The sequence below is a fragment of the Dermacentor variabilis genome, chromosome 8 (genome assembly GCF_050947875.1).
Source record: "Dermacentor variabilis isolate Ectoservices chromosome 8, ASM5094787v1, whole genome shotgun sequence".
Classification (NCBI taxonomy): domain Eukaryota; kingdom Metazoa; phylum Arthropoda; class Arachnida; order Ixodida; family Ixodidae; genus Dermacentor; species Dermacentor variabilis.
In genome coordinates, this window is record NC_134575.1 from 168,568,242 (window position 1) to 168,584,022 (window position 15,781).

The following is a 15,781-nucleotide window of genomic DNA, read 5'->3' on the forward strand; positions in this document are numbered from 1 at the left end:
GGTTCTACTCCCACAAAAAATCATCGGTTCGACTCGCGACTTTCGCGATGGCAATTAGAATCCAACTTGGAGGTATGGCCAGATCAACCGTCACCAAGGTCTAGGGTTTTACTCCCACCAAAGGTCGTGGATTCGACTCCCTATGAATTTTGGTGCCATAACGCCGGACCCCATAACGCCGGACATTTCATTTTTTTTACCATGATCCGTCTAAGGCTTTCGTCTTAAGACCTGCGAGACAACATAAACTATAGTGTCTATTCGTGTAGAATTGCGTCACATATTCCCCAATTAAAAATTTGAACGACATAACGATCCTCCAACGGAATGTGAACATTTTCGCGCTACGTCACAAAAAATAGTTAACGCCTCATAGCGTGGCCAATTGCACAGCTCCGTCATTCACCCACAATCTCAGCTTAACCAATCACACTCATTCATCATTTTATTATATTCTGTACAAGAGCAAGAAAGACATTTTCCAAGCATAAATGCTTGAGACAGCTCATTCTGCCGCACAGGTACAGTTGACCTATTCTTTAGCAGTACCGCGAAAGCGTCGAGTGGCCAGCCAGTCAGGCCCTTCTGAGAGCGCGATGTCACAAGATCAGCAAGACTAGCGCGTGCGCACCAAGTACACTGGAAGCGCAAGTTTCACCTGCGAGGCTCTTCACACCGGCATGACCCAGGCCTTGGCATGATTAACTCGGTGCAAGCTGCCCGGTTTATCGGCGAAAATGGGTTCGAGTGAAGTTGGTGCGCATGGACTACTCTTGCACGTGTCGTCGCTTCGCATGGTTAGAAAGCGTTGACCGAATGGCCATTCGCCACTCACGCAGTATGTATTAAAGAATCGCTCGACTGCATGGTGGACGTGTGTCATTGCGTTACCGTTCTAGGATGAAGCCTGAACTTCTTGGCGAATTTCTTTGAGATAACATCATCAATACTTAGCGGAAATTAATTTCGTCGCAAACACCCATATTTTATTTTGTAATACGCAAATTGTTTACATAAACAGAGGAAAAGAAGACTTGATCTCTGGACTGACTCCAATTCAGTTATCCAAGAAGCGGTCCAATATGGCCGATAGGAATAGCGGGGGTATATTTTTATTTCCAACCAGATTTCGCAGTTCGGGCGCTGCACGGAAGAGGACGCGTTCTCTTTCCCAGTTGTCAAATTATTCTCCTCTTATCAGTTATTTAACGTCCTACAAGTCCCTAGTGTTAAAACGACATCGTCAGTGCCATGGACAGACACCATCTTACATAATGATTCCCGTACTCTTGGACATTTAAAACATAACATAAAACCTTAAAATAAGTGTAAATACCAATGGCTAGTTTTGCACTTCAACTGCTGGGAAGATGGGCCAACTATACGAGGCTGCAACATATGTGCCCGACGCAGCACGCAATCAGCCATACTGTTCGACGGAAGGAGCATCGCTCAGACCGCTACCAGGCGTTTCACAACGCTTGCGTAATGGGGGGCGATGCCGATACCATTGCAGGCGTTGGTGATGGGCAAGATATGCCAGAGGGGGGACAATGTGGGACATTCAGCACCCAGTGAAATATGAGACAACGCGTGCTCGACATTTGCTGCCCGTTCCGCTCGGACCAGTGACGCAGAAGCTCAGCAGGAATGCTAGTGGATGCGTGCGCACAGTGGTCGTGCCAGCAGCGAAAGTACTGTAGTACGCTGTAGCGAGAAGAACAACGGCTACTTGGCTCGACTACCGAGGCAATTGATTGTTTACTTCTTGCGCTCACTTCTATTTGTCAGTTCTTCCGCCAATGGTAGTACGCTTCTCTGGGGACCCACGCTCTAACCGTGCCTGCGTTTGACCCGCATGCGCCATTAAACTCACGGAAATGGCGGCCTGAATACTAGGACAATTTCTCCCTTGTTGCCAATTAGTGGGTGATCTCATTTGTTCCAGTCCTTTGTGCAGAACCTGCACATATCAGTTTGGCTTATCCAAAGAACGAGACTGCTGCGACTACTGCCCGTGTTATCTCGGAAACTCACCACTCCCGGTCGACTCAGGCGCCCAACCTTCCTCCCGTGCTGCGCAAGCGACAGCTGCGCCGCACAAAGCACAGCCACCAGCAAAAAAAAGAGCGTCATGTCGACGATCGAGCAGCCGCACTTCATGGTGAGGGTTTGGGAAGGCCGTGAGCTGCAGAAAAAGGATGAGAAATTATGAATAAAATTGCTACCTCAATGGTTTAAGGGATATCCGCTGTTAAGATACTGTGAAGTTGGCTAAAACGTTCCAGCGGTAGATTTCGTAAAGTCTTAAAATTTTTCGTGTTCAATGGAGTAATTCAATGCACAACAGCATTCGCCTTGCATGTGAGCGTATCCTGAATGCGAGTGCTAACACTCCGAGTCGTGTTAAAGACTTTCAGCTATGGTGTTTCCTAAATTGTTGAAGCGGTTGTAGAAAATTGATGACCTGCAGAATAATTGCATATTGAAAACGAGGCTATGTAAATATTTTAGGTTTCTTAAAGCCGAGATTTCCCTTAGAGCATTGGCAGCCTCTGTGGCAAAGATCCAGCGCCACTGTGTGGGCCATCTCCATGGGCTGTCTATATATATATATATATATATATATATATATATATATATATATATATATATATATATATATATATATATATATATATATATATATATATATGTATATGTGTATGTATGTATGTATGTATGTATGTATGTATAACTCACGTGCTCTTAAGGGTCAAAATCGAGCTTTAGTAGTGGTACTCTGCTACTCGCGCTGTTATTAGTGTTACCAATTAGCTGAAACCAACACATCAACAGACAGAAACGGGGGATCTCATCACCCTTTAATATTCGGACGTGTCTCGTGTCTTGGAGATGTCACGGCCATATTTGCCGTCGTGAGGTGTCCTTAACATACTTGTTAGAGCTTTCCCCGTGCCCAATGACTTCGGCACGAGTTCTGACTCAAGCTCTGTTGCGCATCTGTTGAAACGCTAAGGAAGCCCGTACCCATTTTATGATGTGGGCAACCAATGACATCGAGTTTCACTTATTTAAAAGCAGGGCCACCGGCATCCGCCGAGAAAAGACCGGAGGCACTGATACCGCCCACGTTGTTGTACTCACCGCACGCTGACATTTTCAATTATCCGAAAACTGGAGCCGTATTCTGGGACGAGCCGTATTTCTTGCGAGCAGCAATTGGTCGCCGCTTGGGTGACACCATCGGCTCGGGACGCGCACACATATTATGTGGACGTGACGCACATGCCAATCATGCGCACACCGAATTTGTTTGTCAGCTGCAAAGTGAAGTGGCGTGAGGTGCTTCGCTGTCTCACTAAGGCAACGTGTGCCGTGTGAAGAGCCTGTGCGTACACCGTGAGCACGGGCGACATCGACGTTCAGAGCAAAATGGCATCTGGAAGCTTGTAGTACGGGTGGGTCAAATGAAATATGAGAGTTGACCAACTTGAAATTTGTGGGTGGGTGAACTAAAATTTCGGAGTGGTTCATCTAAAATGGGGGTATGCTTACCTAATCGACTGGAGTGGTGTTTCTGCAGAAAATGTTAACGCATGATGCACCACATAGCGGTATAAATGGGTTCAGCGAAGTAAACAAGATACGATAAATCACACCGCCAGTATGGAAAACACAGGCTTCATAATGAAAGACATACACCTCGTCAATAGCATCAACAAATTATTTGTAGTAATTGTTGTAACGAAGAAGCGTTCCTAATTTGCTATATTTTGGCTTTATTTGTGACATTAACATCCAGAAAAAAATCTGAGCGCCAATTGGCCTCTGTCCTTCCTCTCGTTTTCATTACGTCAGCAGACCGCCAAACTGAATTCTTCGGAGACCGAATAGTTACACAGTACGGCTCCTGCTTGTGCCTGACATTTCTTGAAATTGAGATGCAGTAGTCGGGTTACATCGATAGTTCATAACAAAGTAGAGCAGTGGGCTATGGGAATATTCTAGTTGCCGTCGAAGCGTTGCCATTGAGGTAGCGGTACAGTCAAATGCATGTGGCAGTATGATATGATAAAAGAATAACAGATAATGTCTCTATTTCAAGGCGTTGCGCACTAGCTCGACTACAGACATAAAATGAAGTAGTTAACGAAAGAATGCTGATTTAAGGTTATATATACTGACGGAGATAGCTAGCCATGGTCGAAAAGTTACAGCAGCCTTGTCTGACATGTATGTTAAAGGAAAGTACAGCAACTTGCCACACGATATTCCTGCCGCGCAAAGCACACTTCGCTTATGGAACCATAAAAACGTCAATTAATATTTTAACCACATCCTAATAACTAAAATGGATAGAACGACAGAAAGCTGAGCTAGTGGGTAAGGATTCATTATGCCAAAAGGTGAGGCGTGCAGACAGGACACAAGAGAAGAGAAATGGACAACACGAAACGGCGTTCGTGTTGTCCACTTCTCTTGTGTCCTGTCTGCACGCCTCACCTTTTTGCATAATAAAATGGATATGTCCGCATGCCAAATAACAAAGATGGACAGAGTGACTGACTGACTGTTGTTAGACATACAGACAGACGACGGTTTGACTTGTCATACATACATACATACATACATACATACATACATACATACATACATACATACATACATACATACATACATACATACATACATACATACATACATACATACATACATACATACTATAAACAAGCAGATTGACTCTTGTCAGACCAGACACATAAGACACTAAAATACAGCTGTCCCCTATGTCGGGCACTTGGCTCCAGCGACATTCCCAGCTCGAAGACTGCCCATATCTCAGGATGGTAGGTTAGGTAGGCTGCACTTGTCACGCAATACAGTTAGGGTTCTTCACTTATGCGCTTTTCTACGGCGTATTTCTTCATTGCAGTTAAAATAGTGAAAATGCACGTTACAACAATTGGCAATGATTTTGGGTACGCCCTGTACAATGAATAAAGACCTGCACTGATTGCATTTCACATGTAGAATATTGGGCAATAATGATTGCAACAGGAAACAGACCCTGACAGCCCTGATTCCCGTGAAAGAATAGTGCCTTACCTGTTTAAATAAAACAGTTCATTTATATCATTTAGTTCAGAAAACTATTATTATAAGAGGATCCAGCCAAATAATTGCGATGCATGTACCATTCTGTGAGTGCTCTAGGAAGAAACTATAGAAAGTGTCATTTGGTGACAGTGACGTGGCGATATACAGTGTCCTGAATATTTAGCTGCGCGTGTTAGGAAAAAAAGCTTTTGCGCTCACCACAGTACAGGTCTTGCTAAAATTTTGCAGAACAATCGCATTTCGGCGTGGATTCGTTTAGTATAACACTTGGCACGATTAGTCGCCTGTTTTTTAAGACAAAAATGAGAAACACTTTTCGTCTATGGGAAAAACAGCATCTGAAAAGCCTGCCCTGGATGTATGGATGGATGGATGGATGGATGATATCAGCTTCCCTTTTAGAACGGGGTGGCAGGTTGCGCCACCAAGCCCTAGCTGTTATACTGCCTAATGTCCTACTTAGGTTAAAAAAAGATAAGAAAAACACTATGACCTCACAACCAAATTTTAGGATCCCCTGTTGCGAACTTTACATTTGTACGTCTCCGTTTTTTGTCGTTCCACTACTTTTCTTACACCAATACTCCAATCGCCTCTGACTAATCTCTATTGCGGACATTATTACTTTTCCACTGCTCTCGCTGAAACCAAGGGCTTCAAGGAAGCCAGTGGTGCCTAAATCGACCGCTCGGCAGACGACTTCGCATACTAATGAAACATGCTCCATTGTTTCCTTAGCTTTACCGCAGCAAGCACATGCTTCTTCTTCCTTCTTATATCTCGCTATATAGACCGTTTCATCGGGCGAGGAGGATAGGGCGCGCGGAGAGCCTTTCCTCCTCTCTGGCTTGGCGATCCGGCGCGGCGCTCCTTGAAAGTATTGCTGTCGCGTGCTGCGGAACGATATTGAGGTGTTTTAGATGGCACTTTGTGAAATTTACGCCTTGTCCATTCATATAAAGTCGTCAGGGAAGCTTTTCGGTGCATCTGTAACTACAGTAGGCGGAAATATCTTTTGGGGGCGCAAAAATGTGACGAGTTTTATCAGCCGCGGTGTACGCACATCATCAGTCGCGGTGTGTGTATGTGTTGTGAACTATTTTGTTTATATAGGTTTTAATTCAACAAAGAAAGCCGGTGTCTGTATTAGCAGCATGAAATGGCAAATCTGCTCAATATCTGATCGCTTGGCGTAGGGAGTAAAACATAAAGCATAAGAGCGCATGCTCGTGCACGGCCAACCTAAGGCAACCACGATACCTCTAAGCCGCAGGCGCAATCAAATATTTCTGATGCACCGGCATCGTTCTCGCACATTTCAAGTCTAGTAGGCTTCAAATTACCATATGTCTACGGTAGCCTTCCTGCATGAGGCCGATGGCGTTGCTCAACACAGCGGTCACTGCGGTTGGTGAACCAGCACGGTACGTATGTAAGCTGTGCGCATCGGCATTGCCTTTTTGGCCTGCATACAGCAATAATATATGAGGGATCGCATAAAAAGAATGCGATGCCTATTTTTGAGGACAAAATTTCCGTAATACTTGTGAGTGCGTCGTAGAGAACGGAACGAACCCAACCGAAAAAGAAATTCGGTTATCATCCTCTTTCTCGAAAAAGCAAGAGAAAACAGGCTAACGCCGCAGTAGGGCCTCGCATAGTCACGCCGCACAACGTTTATAAATATATAACCGCCTGCGGTATGCTTGTACCATGCGCTATATAGAACAAATATATATGTAATCCAGCACCTACCACTGCTTAGGACAAGCGTAATTCAGACTGTAAGGTATGCTGCTATCACTTGCCAAAACTATTTTATTCAGTGGCGGAAACCGCAACGATCGAACCAAGTAGTCACGCAATGTAGCCTCCAGCGAACAGTTTGAACGCTTGTCAAAGTATAACATCACAGCTCCTATCGCAGCAGAGCGGTACCCACGCTCACGCTGTTACGATCGTCGCGTATGTTTCATGGCTCCTAAACCGCAGCTCAAAAATAGAGGATAATACTGCGATAGGGTCACATTAGCGATTGGAACATTCAGAAATACACAATTGATCTCCGAGGCTGATTGTAGACTTGAATATGCGCGCGCGCACCGCGCTGCGTGTTCCGTCCACCTCAACGCCAGCAGAAATTCCGGCCATGACGCCTTACACCACTTCAGCACGTCTCACAGAACCATTTACCACGCAGAAGACCATACTAAACAGACCGCACGGCCGCGAAAACAAACGCCAGAACCTGCCGCCGAGCGTATACCTGCCACGCAAAAGACCGCTTTCACCCAAGCCAGTATGGCGCTGCTCATAGGCGGCGCCACTGCGTTCACAATATGGCGGCGCCTGCGAAAAAACGGTCTATAGGTGCGTCTTCTAAGGCATCCCGATCTCGCTTCAGGAAGTAGTGAGGTTCTCTTTGAGTTATCATAAATTCTCTCTTTCCTGATTTCTTTTTTTTTTCTTAAGTAGTTACGCAGAGCAGGTTTCTTTTCCATTGCCGCCACCCATGAGATTATTTCAGCCCCTCTGACTTTTCGCTTCACGTTGGTTGTTGCTGTGTTGCCAACCCTACAGGCCGCATACTTGTTGGTAAGCTTCCTAGTTGTTTTCCTCCACTTGCGCCCTGGCACAGATTGTGTCGCCACCTGCCGTCATCTGCAGAAAGCAGCATTTTACGGAGGGTTGCCATTGTTGTCCGCTCCTGGTACAGGCGACTGCCCTCTCTGAAACGCTACATTCTGTAGATAAGAACAGGTGGCGACACAAGTTTATGCTTGAGCCGTCGCCGGCAGCAGCTGGAATCCCCCAAAACGCAGGAAAATTTCCCCTTTTTTTCTTTGAAACCAGGCAAGTTACTCTGCCAAGTGTTAGACTAAACTAATTCGGCGCGAAAACGCAACCGTTCTGCAAAATTTGAGCAAGAATAGTGGAGTGGTACCCGCCGTGCTTGCTTAGTGGCTATGGTGTTGCGCTGCTGAGCACGAGGTCGCGGGACCGAATCCGGGCTACGGCAGCTACATTTCGATGTGGGCGAATTGAGAAAACACCTGTGTACTTAGATTTAGGAGCCCGTTAAAGAACCCCAGGTAGTCAAAATTTCCGGAGTCCAGCCCTACGGCGTGCCTCATAATTAGAAAATGGTTTCGGCACGTAAAACCCTATAATTTAATTTTATTCAGCGGTGAGCGCAAAGCCTTCTTGTAACACACGCAGCCAAATATTCAGGACCATGTACATGTATTTTATTTATTTATTTGCACATACTGCAGCCCTATTTGACTACTGGAGGAGTGGGTATGAAATGCAGAAGTGACAAATAACAAAGCCAATACGAAGAATACAGACTCAATGCAAATACCTACCTATTCAATGGTCGCTAAAAATAAGTTTAAAGGCAGAGAAAGAGTATTACCAGGTAAATAACTGCATTATTCAGTAACACAGGGAAAGAAACTGTATTTAAAAGTGTCTGTACGTGCAAAATAAGGCGCGATGTTTAGGTGATCCTACCTTCCAGTACTGGATGGTTTAGCGGAAGTTAGATAATTATCTGATGAAATCCGGCAAAAGGAGTTAATCATGCAATGCAGAAACTTTAGGATTCCGTGGAGGAAGGCTAGTGGCAAACCTAGGGATGGAAGCGCTGCGGAAGGTGAGAATTCTCTGTCGAACCTGCGGCATGTGAAGCGAACCGCTTTCTTCAGGATAGCCTCGATATGATTATTGTCGCATTGCTTGTGCGAATTCCAGACAGCAGAAGCATATTGTAGTAAAGGTCGGGTTAGAGATTTACACATCAGTAGTTTAGTACCCCTTGGGGCCGTGGTGAATGTGCGGCGCAGATAGCCTAATTTTTTCAGTGCCTTCGAGGTTATGAAATCTATGTGTTTGAACCAAGGCATACAGGGTGTGCCTTGGTACAGGCTGAATGGGGCAATTATCAATTTTGTAAGAAAAAAAACGGAAGACATGGTGTTATTAGTGAAAGTCATAACAATGATTTTGCGGAGGGTATTTGTCATTTTCCAGGTAGCGAACTAGGAGCGAAAATGAGAAAGCGATTTTTGAAGCTCTAAATGGTCAGAAAGGCAGGAAATTTTATTATATGATACCCAGTCATCAGCACACAAACGTAAACTTGAGGTTATGTGACGAGGCAAATGATTTATAAAGATCAAGAAAAGCAACAGACCCAACACTGAACCTTGTGGCACCTCCGACGCTACCTATGCTATCCTGGAATTAGCTCGGTTAGAGGACACAAATTAACATCGATAAGGAAGAAAACTAGAAATCCCGCTGACAAGGCGAAGATTATTGAGGGTGACGTCAAGTTTATACGTTAATTTTCTATTAATCACGTTATGGAATGCTTTTGAAAAGTCAATTAGGATTGCATCAATTTGGTTGCCTGCATCGAGGTTAACACAAATGCCATGTGCAATTTCATCTGGCTGTGTTAATGTTCTGAATCCACGTCTGAAGCCATGCTTGACATGATATAGTAATTTATGTGACTCAAGGCATTCCATAATGTGTTTGTAAATGATGTGTCCTAGCATTTTCACGAATCAGATGTCAAAGAAATCGGTCTATAATTACATATGATGTGTTTGTTACTGGTATTGAATAAAGGAAGAACTTGAGCCATTTTGCATGCTATGCCGCAGCCTGAAGAGCCCACTTGGATAAAGCTTGAAGAATTCTCAACCGGTAATATTAAGGCGTAAGCCTTGAGTGGCTCATGATTGGCCGGGCGCAATCCGTGGTGGACAGCGGTTACCACCGGCAAGGGGAGCCGGGAGAGGAGGCGCTGTGCGAGCGGGCACGAGCGCGGGGGTGAGCGCACGCTGGCGACAAACCTTGCAGCCACGTGGCTGTGGCTGCGTGCGTTTGCTGAACAGTTCAGACAAAAGCATTCAAAGGTAGGCTTTCGCCTATCGCACTTTAGCTCCGTGAACTGCGCATAGATTTTAATTTAATTAAAAATAATGAGCAACACGAATTTATCTGAGTAAAATATTGTCGTTGATTTCAAAGCGGAAAGGTTTCCGAGCAGTCATAATTTATTAGTGGAATGACAGCTGCGATCTTTGTTAAGATAACCCTAGCAGCTCGTAGCTGAACATTAATCGGTTACGGAAATTTGCTAACGTTTGAAGGTCCCAAACTATCTCATGTGTCCTATAACATGGTTCATAGGGTTGTTATATGCTACACGTTTAATTTGAGGGTCCGCACCGCACAGGCTGCCCCTGAGGCAACATAGAGCTCTGTTTGCGTTCTCGCACACCATATCTACACGCGTGTGTCACGTCAAGTCATGAGTAAAACTGAACCTTTCATTTGCCTTACCTTTAATTTTAAATTAAAATCTGCGCTATTACGTGCGAAAATCACAATATGATTATGAGGCATGCCGTACTGGGGGACTACGGAATATTTTGAAGATCTAAGGCTCTGTAATATCTTCACACAATGTACGCGAAACAGCAGGTCTTTTCATTTAGCCCCCATCGAAGTGTAGCAGCCATGGCCGGGATTCGATCCAGAGCCATCGGGCTTAACAATGCAACGCCAAAGCCATTTCGCCATCTCGGGGGTCCACTTTTACATTTCAATACCACTAATTCTGTTCTATGCAAATGGGCAAGGCAGCTGTGGAGGATCAGGTAACAGCAGATTTGTTAAACGATGGTGGGCAGATTGTTTTAGAAAACTGGCCACCCTGTATACGCAATGCCTCATTACCTCTTGCGTACCGGAATCTTGGAAGAACGCTAACATAATCCTAATCCATAAGAAAGGGGACGCCAAGGACTTGAAAAATTATAGACCGATCAGCTTAATGTCCGTTGCCAACAAAGTATTTACTGAAGGCACGTTCATAGTCCGACGTTATCGGCGCGCGGGCGAGCGTCGTTCGCGGTCAGTCACGCTACGTCGGTTCTGCTGCGCCAGCCGAGATGCCCTCCCCTCTATACTTCAACGCGCGCGCCGTCGGCTGCTATCTTCGGAGCATGCGCAGAACGTTCGCCAAGTCGCGCGCCATCCGCAAAAGCCGTCTGCGGAGTTGTGTTGGAGCCCACAGAGTTAGTATACCAACTCTAGAGGAAAAGCTGGACCGAAAAAGTGGGAACCTCTAGGGCGCCGCCATGTTGCTACTGGTCAATGTCGCCAGCGCAGTTACTATTGAAAGAGCTGAAAGCAAGTACAGGTCACCTTAAGCTTTGTCTTTTAAAATCGCATACCTTATGGCTTTATGAATGTGATGAGTTATTATTAAGTTATAGAAATCGCTTGCTAAGTGCATGAGTTATGTAAACCACGATGTACTCATTCATGCAATAAAGAATGACACAAATTTCGGTTTCGAATCTTTGTTTTTTTGGATTCGTGGTAGTTTCGTACAGTTGAGGTTTCACATGCGATCGCACGTCAACATCGGACGCTATGGCACATTCGTGCCGTTTGTGCCACCAACTCCCCGAAGTACTCTCGCATATACCTTCGCACGTAAGTAAACGAATGTATCTTCTTGTTCAGAACATCACGCGAGTAGACAGCTCTTGTGATGTATCACAAGTGTTTTAGAAGCGTCACCGTAGAGAATTGTTTGACATGCGGAGCGCTTTTTTATTCAGATTTTCCTTCAGTAGGAAATTGCTGCGCAGGCGCACCAGTGCACCGGAATCGTACTGGCGAATCCACAAGCAAGTTTATATATATATATATATATATATATATATATATATATATATATATATATATGTGTGTGTGTGTGTGTGTGTGTGTGTGTGTGTTTGTGTGTTTGTGTCGTATTTCACGCAATAAAATTAAGTTGTCACTGCGTTCGTCCTGTTCATTTCTACTTGTGTTGTCCGCGTGTTTATAGCGCAATAACCATTATCGCATTACAAGATGAACTTCCACCAACTAGCCCAACTTGTCGCTCTACTTAATTTTTACGTGCACAGATGTGGTCTTGTGGTGGCCCCTTTATGCCACCTTTGCAATGAGCATGAATCCATCGAGGATTTTTCTTCTTATCATGTCGGCGGTTTTCTACTCATCTAAATCGATGTGTAGAAATTTCGCTTCGAAATCTAGCACTGTCTTTAAGAAGTACTGGGATACTCTCCCTTGGCGCAGCTGTATTAGGTTACGCCCACACAAACGTTGGCCTAGCCATTTATAATTGGCTATGGGCACAAAAAGACTGCCTTATTCATATTTCGTAGCTTCCATGATTGATCTACTTCTCGTTCAATTAAGAAAATTCGAAAAGCAAGAACACGAATTCTCCGTTAAGATATTACTAATACTATTGTTGAACATTTAACTTAATCATGTTCAAGTATATCTCCACTTCATTTATTTCAATAATAAGTTCTTGTTACTACTCCTATTTAGGCAAGCCTGGCTATCATACTATCCTACTTTATCTCAATTATTAGCAGTTTATTTTTCATCTTGGACTATTCATTTATTTTCCTTTTTGTTGTATTATTTATTTATTGGCTATTTATTTGTCAATCTTATTACCACGCCATTTGTGGCCTATCCTCCATAGCGGTTTTGTGCTTCATTGATGCTTCATTATCATCATCATAATCATCATCAACGAGATACATTTGTTAGCTGTTTCGAACTGTCAACATCTTTAGATGCCTGCTACATTACTAGATGCCGGAACATACACGTTCAGTAGACGCTTCAGTCCTAGGATGATTTCTCAGAGCTGTAGATACAGTTGACGGGATCTTATTTCTTAAGCTGCAAGAAGACTAGTACTTCCTCTTGCAACTGATGGACAGTTGAAGCTTATGTAAAAAATCGACGAATCCCACGCATCTGTGTTAAATCGTTGATACGCGAAGCTTCGCTGATGTTTACGATAGCATCCTCACATCTAGAGTTTTATGAAGCTCAGCACTCAAGTGCCCGCGTTGGCGTTTTTTTTTTCTCTTTCTGCATACTCGGCTCCTTCTGTTGCCAACTTCTCTTTATCGAATACTTAGATAATTGATCATCCCTATGTGTAACAGAAGACAGTTTAAGTTAATAAAATTGATAACAGTTTTTTCACCGCCAAATTTACCGACTGCCTTCACAGTCTTCACAGACTGTAACAAGGAACAAGAATGGTGGCGGCAAATGCTAGACAGTGAATCACTCTCTGACCAATTACGGGCAGTACAGAAGACCCGCGATGTGGCTGAAGGGCTCGGCCTGACAGTCCCAGCCTGCGAGCGGCCCGCGTCAACCTAGGGTTGACCTTCAGGACCCACTGAAGTTATTCATACCATACCATACCGCCATATTCATGATCCCCCAGAGTGGGTTGCGCTATATCACTAGGGGAGGAGAACGAGGAGACTTCTCTGTCATCGACTTTGAATGCGATTCGCATTCTACTTCACATACCTTCCGCGTGCTTACTGCCTATCTATGTAAGCCTCTGACCTTTTTCCCACCCTCATAGATCACTGAGTAATCCATCTTGTAATGCTAAACATCATACTGCTGAGTAAACAGAATTCGAAACCAACCACCAGGCCAACTTGTGTCCCTGTGTACTGTGTACCTATGTGCCACTCTTCAACGGACGACCTCGTTGACGCCGACATGGCCACTGGTGATGCGGCACATATGGCAGTGGCGACGTAGAGCTCTTAAATGTACCTCTTCGACGCCGACTTAGAGCACTGTGTATGTACCACTCCATCTGTGCTGCTCTTCAATGAACCCCTTTGATATTTAATTAGATCACTGGATATGTGCAAGTAGTTGTGCAGCGCTTTACAACGAACCTCTTTGACGTTACCTTGGATAACGTCTCCACGCACCACTTTATAATGAGCACACTGGTCCGCTAAAATTATCTCATGCTTGAGGGAATTGAACCCATGCTACGAGCGTGTTTTATGGTAGCTCGTCCAGATGGCGCAGCGTATGCATAGGAAGGAGAAAGGAGGTGCGCGAGAAAGGAGCACGGGCGCATTCACGTTTAGGCGTTGGCAATATGGTGCGCTGCTGAATTGCATCAGTGCTATTCACACTATTGTCGACATTCATCGTTATAGAGGTTCTGCGGGATTATTTTTTTTCAGTTTTGAAATGCCGATTTCGGTTCTACCCTCTTATTCTGCTTGTGCATTTGGGCATTTACTGAGTGACCTGAAGGATTCGCCCACATTGTTGTCATAGACACTGGCACATGCCCAGTAGCAAATACTCCGTTGACGAAGTTGTCTGTTCGGGCACTATACGCAGTGATAAAATTGTCTGTTTGGGTGTATATCCAGCAGCACCACACAACAAAGTTGTCCAGGTTGATGTATATCTGAGGAAGGAGGGTGGATGGCAATATTGCGCACAAGCACTAGCACTTGATTGTCATCTTTTTCTCTTTGGAATCACGTCTGCACATAAAACGTCGGATATAACCGGCAAAAGAGCATCCAGCACCCACCAAGTGGAGGGTGAAGCGGCAAAGCAAATTTCCCTTAATAAAGCATCCATTATTAACTTCCGAAATACCTTCCAAGTGCACAAGATACGTACCACAGTATCGCCGCTATGTGTGTCTATTCTGCTGCCCGCGCCTAACTTTCTTAAAATAACATCGAATCGGAAAACCCAACAAATGCACCCATATAGGCATTTTTATTTCGACTACACTACCATGCCATTCCGCCAGGACTTATCCTTCTGAGATACGAATAAAGCTATGGGACATATTTGCTTTTCAAACTGGTTTTTATTGTACGCTGGTATGTTACGAACGTGAAAATATTTTTTTTAAATTTATATACCACGAATAGATGTGAAAAGCTGGATCTCCGTCTAAATAGAAGTAAATAAGATAAATAAATAATATAAAATAAATAATATAAATAAGCTAAACTGTGTTTCATTGCCTATGCACAAATTTTAAGACGAAACTGAGTAAAGTAAGTACATTGCCATGTAGCTGCTTCATACTCGATCGTATCCAGCTTTTCTGGACACAAGGGTTTAGTTCGCGTGAGTGCCACCACGTGGCGTACTGACCTTGAACTTTTCAAACTTCCCGCAGTGACGCGTGACACGTCAACAAAACAAAAATAAAATAGTTAGGAGCTATCTCTGCGCATTCAACTTCGCCACAATCCTTGTCCCACCGGCGTTATCAGTCTTCTTCATAAAGCGTAACCGCTTGCCACCTGGAAATGACTTATCGTCCTTAGAAAGCGAGGTGGAAGACTTGAGATATAAATTCAGGTCGATGAGCAAAACGAGAACAAGGTGAAAGCAGGAGCCTTATCATCATTTTGTGGGACTGCGTTAAATATTCAGAAGAAGCAAAATCAAGAACGCTCACAGCGCGGCTCGAGGCAGCCGCGAAGAGCTACGACCGATACGATCAGCTCTGGCCCGTCCAGCAGGTCCTCGAGTCGCTCGAAAGGCACGGACCCAGTGAGCCGGCAACGGCGAGCGGAGATCCGCGCCGAGTAATGGTGACTTCGTAGATGATGTAGGCCCTCGTCGGGGAGCGCGAGCGCCCAACTGCAGGAATAAATCAAGTTCGCTCCAATCCAATCCAATATCATCCTAAGAGCATGTAGTCGTGATGAGCGATGATTGATTGTGGGCTTTTGATACAGTTCCT

The 15,781-nt window shown here is 44.6% G+C and overlaps 1 protein-coding gene across 3 annotated transcripts in view; it reads right to left on the bottom strand.

Moving 5' to 3' along the window:
• Positions 1-15,781, bottom strand: part of LOC142590718 (beta-hexosaminidase subunit alpha-like) — a 190,130-nt gene that overhangs the window by 120,565 nt on the left and 53,784 nt on the right. The window contains exons 2-3 of one of the 3 annotated variants that reach the window (XM_075703144.1): positions 15,494-15,678; positions 2,038-2,188 (exon numbers count right to left, since the gene is read on the bottom strand). The exons of 1 other annotated variant lie outside the window; for it this stretch is intronic. In XM_075703144.1, the coding sequence (XP_075559259.1) occupies positions 2,038-2,163 (126 nt within the window). In that variant the 5' untranslated portion in view covers positions 2,164-2,188; positions 15,494-15,678. The remainder of the gene's footprint in view (positions 1-2,037; positions 2,189-15,493; positions 15,679-15,781) is intronic. One more of the 3 variants, XM_075703143.1, reaches the window with a different exon arrangement.